This window comes from Monopterus albus, unplaced genomic scaffold (assembly GCF_001952655.1).
Source record: "Monopterus albus unplaced genomic scaffold, M_albus_1.0 scaffold192.1, whole genome shotgun sequence".
Classification (NCBI taxonomy): domain Eukaryota; kingdom Metazoa; phylum Chordata; class Actinopteri; order Synbranchiformes; family Synbranchidae; genus Monopterus; species Monopterus albus.
In genome coordinates, this window is record NW_018128072.1 from 156,445 (window position 1) to 167,200 (window position 10,756).

Here is a 10,756-nt window from a genome sequence, read left to right on the forward strand (position 1 = left end):
AGCTATTTTTTATTTATTTACTAATTTATCAGTTATTCTGTTTATTGGGAGAACAAATTTGAGTGGGTTGCAATATTTTAATTTTAGAATTTTCTAGAAAAAACTTTTAAGGGCCTGTTTCTGTCAGACTCTTGCAATTGAGTAAGTATGATGTATGTATTAATTATTACAGCAATTATATTTATTTCTAATTTATTGAATCCTGTTTTTGATCCGCTCTTTTTAAGTTAAATAAAAAGTATCATACTAAACACCCTAATGTGATTTATAAAGTGTATGTGTGTTTGTATGTGTGTGGCAGAAAAACATTTTAATGATTTCTTTCACACAAGAATCTAGATTTGAATGAGTCAACACAAAAATGCCACAGGAATGTGGTATGACCAGAAGAGGGCGTATGTATAGAGCATGGAATCAAAGGAGGATACAAGCTGATGTGCCTTTCCTGTTATCTTCTGTATCTGTTTATGGGAGTAGGCTACTCATTAATCAGCAGAATTAAATGCTGTATTGGTTTCCTCTTTGACAAGACTGCCCTCTTCTCCTTGTGGGACAATAATTTAACATGTTGTTCCCTTGATGCGCTCAGCTCAGTCCAATTTACCTAAAGAAGAAGAATAGCATTATTTGATGTGTACAAGTGTGCAGATAAATTATTACTGAGCTTGCTTACCATATAATACAGTATTTCAATAGCATGTTTCACCAAAAATAATAGCTTGCCATCTGGATTCACCAAACCTATGTAGCCCTGTGGATTTCAAAGTTTTTGAATTGCTCTCCTTGTGACCCAAGATGTCAAAACCAGTACAGTATTCCCTACATGTATTTCAATAGAGAGCAATCACTTAAAAGTGTATAATAATACTGAGGTTAGAAACAGACAAAGAAGATCAACAATTAGACTCCACTGATATGAAGCATGGGGCATATTTTACAGTTTAATTCCAAAAGATTTGCCTCTAACTTTATAAAAATGCTTCATGAGGCAGTTATAGGGTGGATGCAAGAAACCTTCCTTAATGTCAAAGAGTGCATATAAGAAAGTAGTTGGCTATATTTTCTTAATTGCGGACCTCTTGGCTTCTTGAACCACTCAGAATCTCTCATGATCCACTAGTGACTTCTAAAGCAGACTGTGAAAGCCAATTATATAGCCTATATGTCACAAAATTTCCCTCTCACTTAGGCTGTTGAGTCTACTTTACCTTTTCATTTCTTGGATCTGATATTTTTGCAATACATCTAAGATCAAGCCAGATCCAGAGAGGTTGCGGTTACTATTTATAACGGGAGCAGTGGCAACCTCACTGACCTTGTCCATTTGAAACCATCTCACATGTGCAAACAGCACAGTATCGGGGGCAAGCTTTTTTGCAGGCTCAAGATCAGTCAGACCTCAAGACATCGTGTACTGTGTGTCAGCCTGTAACCCCTCACATGCTACTTTGACAGGTAATAGGTCAAAAGGATTTGAGGATAACCTATTCTCCTTGAAAAAGAACTATAGCTGTGCAACTGCAATAGAAATATAACACAAAACAACATTTAATGTACAAAGGGTAATTTTATGTCTAAAAATATAAAAGGTTGTATGTTAAGATTTAAGAGCAACCAATGCATGACAGTGGATGATGCTTCCAAGCCAGTGGTGGAAAGTAACTAAGTACATTTATTCAAGTACTGTAGCCAAGTACCACTTTTAGGTATCTGTACTTTACTTGAATATTTTTATTTTGTGCTACTTCATATGTCAAATCACTACATTTTAGAAGCAAATATTATACTTTTTACTCCACTAGATTTATTTTAGAACTTAGTTACTTTTCAGAACCACATAAATAAATAATAATTTATTTGTTTATATAGCGCTTTACATCACCCAGGGGTGCTCAAAGTGCTTCACAACAAAACATAAAAATAAAAGCAGAACATGTTAAGACACATAAAATAACAAAGAGTTAGACTAATTAAAATTTCACAAATTTAAAACCACGGTCTGTAAGAAACTATAAAACTCCTGTACAATAAAAATGAGTCACAGTACAAACAGAATAAGATTATAGAATATAAAATCAGAAAGCCTGTATAGCGCCACTGCTATAAATGAAATGCCGAAAGCCAGTCTGAATAAGTGTGCCTTTAATTTAGACTTAAAAACCATTAACTCAGTTACGAAGCTCAGGAGGCAGGGTATTCCACAGCTTGGGGGTATATACGACAAAAGAACAATCCGTTCTGACCGGTGTATGAATAGTTAAAAGATCAGACAAATAGGCTGGAGCAAGGCCATTAATGGCCTTGAACACAAACAGTAAAATTTTATAATCAATTCTAAACTGTACCGGAAGCCACTGAAGGACAGGGGTGATATGAGCATACCTTGGAGTATTTGACATTAGGCGAGCAGTTCTAGGCGAGTTCTGTAGTAGTTGGAGCCTATGGAGGAGAGACTGACTAATTCTAGTGTAGAGGGTGTTGCAGTAGTCAAGTCATGAGCTAATGAAAGCATGATAAATTCTTTATCTTAAGTAAGGGATCTGAGTTCTTCCACAACTGTACCAAACTTTGGCTAGAAGATAATTTGTGGTACCTAATTTCGGTGTTTCATTATAAATACTGTCACTCTGAAGGCCAGATTAATTCCCACAAACATAATAGAAATGTCATGCAGGAGATTAAAAAGGAAGGTCTGATTTTGTAGGACACAAGACATTTATAAATAACCCCAATAAAATAATCTTAAATTGGTTTACAGAATACAGTAGCTATGACTTGTAGGACTGCAGCTAACAATTTTCAGTTCTGATTAAACTGACGATTATTTCCGTTGTTAATCGTTTATTCTACAAAATACTTTTAAAATCTGTAAAAAAAAATGACTGTCACTACTTGTTTTGTCATTTCAAAAACCAGATATATTTTGTTAGGAGTTATGACATAGCAAGCAGAAAGTTCCCAGTGATGAGTCTAACTGTAGGACAATCAACACAAGGCGGCGTGTGACGCGGATAAGCGTGTCAGGTCTTCAGGATAGCTACTGTCCTATTTTCCCACCGTAGAGGCGTGTCAAAAGCATCAAATATACTGAAGTACACATCATTTTCCATAGTCATGCACTGAATTCGCGCCACTCCCGCGCGTCACATGACGAGCTGCGACGCCTTTGTGCGGTGCCAACATGCTACCTAGATAACAAGGAGGTCAAAGGTCAGAGTAGAAGCAAAGCTTAGGAAAACCTGTGAGTCCGATATAAAAAGTGAAGCACACATCCGACAAAACCAGTAGTTTTATCATATATGAAAACGTAATATTTCAACGGCTAAAATTAAGACAGAGAACGGGGTAAAACCTCCGTTTTATGACAAAAAAAAAAACGCGGATGTGTGTGTGGGTGAGCAAAATACTCGTGCTTGAACGTCATCTGCGTCCCTCCCTCTCCGTTATCCTCTCACTCCTCCCTCAGTCTGTTTCTTTCAGTTCGCTCCCCTGCCGGACTTACCTCCGTCTCTGCCCAGCCGGACACCCAGTCAGCCCCCACCGACTCCTGGGACACAAGGGGGAAAAGATTAACTGGGTTACGACGAGAGAGACAAAAAAAATCGCCTAAACATTTGTTGGGAAACAACTGGCGGTCGCATTGCGGCATCCCACATATTCTCTCATCAGTGGCAGCTTTTTTCTTATCACCCCCATTAATCATTTTCTGTTGAAGAAAAACAAACTTTGAGCTCCAGGGAAATATAAAAATCAGTCCGGATACTAAACTCGGACACAACCTGCGCACTTCTGAGCACAACCAGCGGGCTGGGCATAGTTAACAGGACCGTTAGCCAGCTAGGTGGGACCCGGACGATTTCGTGGAAAAATACAATAACATTTTTTTTTCAGTTAGAAAGCTACATTTTACGCTTCCCTACGGGGGAAAACAACAAAGTAAGTACCGTTTCACTGTCATGTCGACGTTATTCGTTTATGTGTGTGCATGAATGTGATTACGGCGCTCCGCTCAGACGTCATTACGCATTGATGTACGGTGTATTACATATAATGGACCGAGTGGAGTTTTAAAGACCTAAACGAATGGCTTCGACAAGTCGTTACTGTACTATACTGTACTGTACTATTGACTATTGTTGTCAATATGAAGACATGAGGCCGGTTTCCGGCCTGGTTCATGGCTTAATGGTGGGTCTTCCCAGGTTTGCTAACTAGCATCATGCTATACTACTACCATAGCCTGCTACACACCCTGGTCGCAGATAGAAGAACACTTTGAGTTTGTAGACCTGAATGTGTGCACTTCTGAAATATCTGCATTGTAATTACAGTGATTTGTTTCAGTTTGGGACCCATCCTTCTAATGTGGTATTCACTGCAGTACAAAAAAACGAAGTACATTTCCCCAAACACTACTTAAATACATTTCTGAGGTTGCAGAACTTTAGTTACCTACTTGAGTATTTCCATTTTATGTTACTTTCCACATCTACTTCACTATGTTTCAGATGGAAATATTGTAATGTTTAATGTTTCACTATTATATTTATTTCACAACAATAGTTAAATCAGAGATGGAAAGCACTTAAATAAGTACTTTAGTACACTTTTGAGGTATCAGTACTTTACTTGAGTATTTTAATTTTTACTACTTCACTTCAACTTCATTACATTTTAGAGGCGAATGCTGGATAACTATAGTTACTTCTTAGGCTACCTTTAAGAATTAGATTAAAGTAGCTACAACAAATCTAGTATGAACACCACAGTGACAGCAAACACTCAAATATAAATAAATAATTTAGAGAAGAAGGATTACATAAATTGAGCTAGGTGTAAACTAATTCATGAGTAGGTACATCAGTCATGGGAATAATTTAGTTAGTTTTGTTTGTAACTGCCTTTCATTGTTTAGGCGATTTTTTTGTCTCTCTCGTCGTAACCCAGTTAATCTTTTCCCCCTTGTGTCCCAGGAGTCGTTGGGGGCCTCCGTGAGCTTACATCCTCTTCAATTCATTGAGTAATCAATAATTCATTTAGAGGCAGGAATGTTGCCTTGACTATCTTTGCACAAAGCATCTCAGTGTTAGCCAGTGTTTGATGAACATTACCCTGTGGAGCCTCCACTCAAAAGAAAGAATAGCCTCTCATTCATCCATGGGCTAAACTAATTGCCCCGAGCTGTACTTACTCAAAGGGCAGAGTTGGCCTGCCCCAGTCAGCAGAGTAGACTCAGCCTGACAATATTACCCTCACACCTCCTGAATAGACATATTCAATGGGGAGATTCAGTCGGCACCTGAACGACTGAATCTTCCTATCAATAATTAATTCAAAGGTGTTGAAGTCAACTTATTGTGATCTCTAGCTGATTGGATAATGATGAAGCAGATCACTGCAGACTGTCTCCTCGTTGGGATGAGTTGAAGTTTTCCCCCACTTAAAGTATGTCATTTTCTGCAATCTCTGTGTTTTCCTAACCACACTATCTTGTACCTTGAAAAAAAAAACTAGCCAGCTGTCTTCTGGAAGGCCATGATCATGAAGCAAGTCTAAAATGTAAAGGATGGTTTAACATGTGAAGGATGTGTATGACTCACCCTCAGAACCCCGTGACTCAAAATATCCAAAGCATGACCTGAATTACAACTAATGGACCATGTGCAGAAAATGTCAGCCTCCTGAAATACCACTTTTTTCTCACAATATAGGCACTGAGAATTTCATGGCTTTTACTCTAACAATCAAACTGTGGCTACATGTTGGACTACATGAAATGAAGGGTGCCAGTACAGAAGGTTGACATAGTTCATACCTACCATCAACTTGATATTAAAGTTACTCCGCCTAATTTCTTTTCATCTTTAAGAGTCTCGTGAGACGCAAAACAAGGTGACAACCTAAACCACCAGTGTTTCAGATAATGTACATTTTGAGTGGCGGACTGCCACAGCAAAATTGTTCCTGTCGTTGCTTGAGAATTATATGAAATATCATAACTTCGCAATTACACAACTCTGCATAGGGCTTTTAATTTGAAACCATGGATACAGCGTTTAGTCAGTGTACTGTTTTGTCTCTTATCAAACTTCAAACCTGATTTATTAAACTCTCAACTTTGACCATTCATGTTATGTAGTCTACGGTAAACATGGTCTAAGTTATCTGATGTACCTGTGGTCTATCTCTTGTAATTTCTAAAGGTTTATGGTTTGAATTACTCACCTGTTAGTGAATAAGTTAAGTATGGGTTGATATGAGTAATTGAGTGACTCACAGTCAGAATAGGTTGCCACTGTCTCATGACTTACGTTCCTCTAGGCTCCTGTCATTCAGATAAACAAAATATTGTGTGACTCTACATAAGATGTTATTCATCCATGGAGAATAAATAGGAAAGCTGGAGTGCTCCCCTGGTACAGCAGCAGCATGTTTACATTCTCAAAATATCCCTGGTTTCTGTACCAGGTTCCAGTATGGTCTGTTTAGGTTTTCCTCAGAGTTGTTCCCTTAAGTTTAACGTTAATTTTGTGATGCTGCATTTTGGGTTTGCAAACTTTTAGGTAGAGCAAGAAAGAAACATCAGTAACAGCTGGAACTCTACCAGTTCAGAGTGAAATCTCTGTTTACAATCACCACATCCTTGTAATGTATTTTCATAGTGAGCACGAGAGAAAGTGGGAGACAGTCAGTCAGACAACTTCCTGTCTCCCTCCCCCGCCAGAGGCATCCTTTATTTTTATTGGACCTTTGCAATGGCCAGAGTTGGGTCATATGATCCTGTGGGCCAATGCAATAAATGTGGTGTTAGGAAAGCTGTGGGGGGGAAGTGCTTTAACATGCTGAATTGGCTGAATGATCTCAACAAGTAACCCTAAAAATATGCTCTCAGATCCTTAAGCATCTCTACACAGCCCACTACTGGGGCAACGCGAAATATAAATAAATATATTCTTGTTTGGGTGTGTGTGCATAATATGTGTATTTGGGAACATGTTTCTGCTGGTACACTGCATCAGTTTGTAGAACTCATTTATTACATAGAAAGGTCAGCACACTCCTATATTCCTCAGCACTTCTGCCCTTTGAACTGTCTTTATTTGTGCTCAGAAACTCATTTTGTTATCCCTGTTTTGTGTTAGATTACATTGGCTTTTTGTGGAGCCAGACATGTATGCAAACAGAGTTCACGAGACACTCCAAGACTCATGAGATGTAGCACTACTAAAGTGGAAGAGCTGGCAAGATTGCTGGGAAAAATATGTCACCCTTCCTAGCCACCCCATCTGTGCTGAGGAGGTAGAGAGAGGAAAGCCCAGAGCACAATCAGCTGTGTTGCTGCAACAGGAAACAGGGGGCATGACTAATGCGACATGATGTGAAAAATAACCAACATACTCAACCATGGCAATATCTGTACAAGTAGGAGAAACTGGTTTCACCATCAGGGTTGAACATCAAGAGCTGATCTGAATTAGTTGCATTTAAAGACTTAGTAAGGCACTAAGGGTGTTTTCACACTTGGTCCCTTTCAACCCTCAAAATGAACTCAGAGCCAACTGAGACCACCTCAGGATTTGGTTATAGTTCTGTTCATTTCAAGTCTATGATGCACTTCACTTAATCTGCGCATTGTGAACATGAAGCACTCCAGCATTGCTTCAAGTCTTTTGCATGTAAGGATGGAAACACCAGCAATCTGTTGGAATATCTAGTGGAAGTCCATCACAGAGAAATGCAGGTTACCACTGACTAGCTCATAATTTGTCTCCTTGTCCAGGTATGTTATGTATTTAGGCAGCCTTGAGCCCCCGCATGGCGTTAAATTAATTATATGAATAGGCTATGGGTCAATGATTAAAATTAACCATTAGCCAGCTGATTGTTGTGGGCTCATTCATAAATTCAAGTCTGCAGTGGCCAAAGCGTCGTTCCCAAATTCAGTTTCACTTGGTTCTATAGTATGAACAGAAGAGGACTGAGGCCCCATCAGAGCTGAAGTTGACCAGAAAGAGAACTGAGTCCTCTATCAAATGTATTCATAATATGAACACAGTAAGAACTAGGTTCCCTTTTTGTTGGTCCTCATTGTGGAACTCAGAAGGACTGAGTTCAGCTCATTTAAAAGGGACCAAGTGCAAAAACACCCTAAGACATAGATAACATCGCTGATCAGTAGGGTTAGGTATCGAGCTTTAGATGTCAAGCAACTCAGTAAAACCTGTCAGACTTAGTTTTTGATAAGATAGTGACCATTCTTGTATGACTGATTGTGTTCAGACAGCATTCAACATTTGATGACTTAGCTGACACAATTAGTCAATGAAATGGCTAGTTAACTGACCAGAAAATAAACAAAAAATTTTGATTAATCATCAATCCAAAGATACTGAAGACTCTGGGGTTCGGGCCATTGGTCAGAAAAAATCATAAACCTAAATGTACCCAGCTCTAGATGTAGATGTAGAATGTGAATCCTGCTCATCAAGGACACAGTTGTTTTATGTTCTAAAGTCAGACGTTAGTTAGTTTTCTGGTTCTCTTCTAGCAAACCTTTACCGGTAGGTCAGATTCAATTGAAGCTGCATACTGTGATTTAATAGTTAGTTAAGAGAGGGAGAGCAGTGCACATGGCTTTGGCTCTCTGGGCCAAAGAGAGAATCCTTGAATACTGGCGCATAGCAGCAGGGTGGGGGTGCTGTATAACTGTGAGGGGGTCTCTGGAGATGGGGTGTGCGTGAGGGCCTCTGCTGATCTGCATATATGCACATATTATGACTCACATCCTCCAGATGCTATCTCTCCCTCACCACAAACTCTTTTACTCTTTCACTGCCACCCCCTGAACTTAGCAGTAGAAGCATTCATCACTGCACTTGGAGTAAAAACCAACTCTTAACGGCTGCTGACAACTGTTGAGGAAAGGGCTGGTGTTGATAGGTTTGCTCAGTTGGTGTGTTTCTCCTCCCTCGTGTGCCCCTCCTGAGCTCCCTACATGCTGCATGTGCTCTGTTATACTCATTAGGGAAAACTTACCTTCCAGTGAGAGGGAAATGTTGGCACCATAATCTAATTCTCTAATTACATGGTACCAAACATTTCCAATCACAAGTGTCCTCCCACATAGGTAGCCAGGCCTGTACAGCAGATGCCATTAAAAGCAAGCGCCTATAGACAGCTTGCGCTCTCACATTTTCAAATGTCACCACTTGTATGGGGTTTAGGGGTCTGGATGTTGTCCCCAGAACATGTGTAGCGTGGATTATGGCAGTTTACAGCTTAGCAAAACCATCAAAGTGCTGACTCTTTGTGTGTCCTGTGTTTCAGGATGCTCTCGGAGTTGAGCGAGTGGTTCTGGCAGGAGGAACTGTGGTTTCCAAAGGGTCTGGGCTGGGCTGACCTGGAGGATCGGGATGGACGAGTATATGCTAAAGCCCGCGACTTGTGGATGGCACTCCCCATGGCCCTTGTATTCCTCATTATCCGTCAGATGTTTGAAAGGTCAGTCCATTTTTCACCTAAGTAGTGTCTTTGGTTACATTTCAACATTAACATTTGTTTATTCTATATTTAGATATTTCTTTTGTTTCTTTCTTGTCTTTTTTCCTTGGTTTCTGCCTTCTCTTTGTCGTCTTTGTCTTTTAGTCTGCTAATCAGTCATCTCCTCCTCTGGCCTTGAATTCATTTTTTACTTCTGAATGCAGCTTTTATCTCACCTTTTTTTTCTCAACAATTATTTACTCACCTCCATTCTGTGCCCTACTTTACTCCGTTCTTCCAAGTGACTTGTATTATTTCTCATATTGCTAAGCAGTGCTTTCCTGTTTCCACTAGCTAATCATTTCAGTCCACCAGTTTTTTATTGTTATTAATTCTCTTCCTCATTATTGTTTTTAATTCCTGCCCACCAAGTAAGAAGCCCTTTTTAGACATGAGATGTAACACTGCTGGCTTCATCAGTGGTATTAAGTCACTCCCTAGACCAGGGGTCGGCAAGTTGGCGTGCCCTCGGGGCATTTTTTCCTACGTCATCAGATGGCGGGCCATCAATATATTATATCAATATATTTTGCAATTTAAGGGTAATATATATACATAAAAATATAAGCATTGTGCTGACTTGTAAAAGTAAATGAATAAACTAATAAAATAATTACATAAATAAAGAAATATTATTCCCGTCCCCTCATCTGCAATGTTGTTGTTGCTATTTGCGTAGTTACAATTGGCTCCACATTTAAGCTAGCAAGCAAACAATGTCGCTTTCGAAAGGCCTAAAGAGGAAAGTTGCCAACAAAAACAAGACATACAGTGAGGAACAGAAGTATTTGAACACCCTGCGATTTTGCAAGTTCTCCCACTTAGAAATCATGGAGGGGTCTGAAATTCACATTGTAGGTGCATTCCCACTCTGAGAGACAGAATTAAAAAAAAAATTCAGGAAATCACATTGTATGATTTTTAAAGAATTTATTTGTCTTGCACTGCTGAACATAAATATTTGAACACCTGAGAAACAGCAAGAATTCTGGCTCTCAAAGACCTGTTACTGTGCCTTGAAAAAGTCCACCTCTACTCCACTCATTAATCTAAATTAGTAGCACCTGTCTGAACTCTTTAAAGACACCTGTCCACCCCACAGTCAGTCAGACGCCAACTACTACCATGGGCAAGACCAAAGAGCTGTCAAAAGACACCAGAGACAAAATTGTGGACCTCCACAAGGCTGGAAAGGGCTACAGGGCAATTGCCAAGC

General features: G+C 39.5%; 1 protein-coding gene across 1 annotated transcript in view; it reads left to right on the forward strand.

Annotated features, from left to right (window-relative positions):
* The first annotated feature begins 2,586 nt into the window (after positions 1-2,586).
* cers2b (ceramide synthase 2b) overlaps positions 2,587-10,756 on the forward strand; it is an 18,581-nt gene continuing 10,411 nt past the window's right edge. The window contains exons 1-2 of the mRNA XM_020617608.1: positions 2,587-3,936; positions 9,328-9,501. Of these exons, the coding sequence (XP_020473264.1) occupies positions 9,329-9,501 (173 nt within the window). The 5' untranslated portion in view covers positions 2,587-3,936; position 9,328. The remainder of the gene's footprint in view (positions 3,937-9,327; positions 9,502-10,756) is intronic.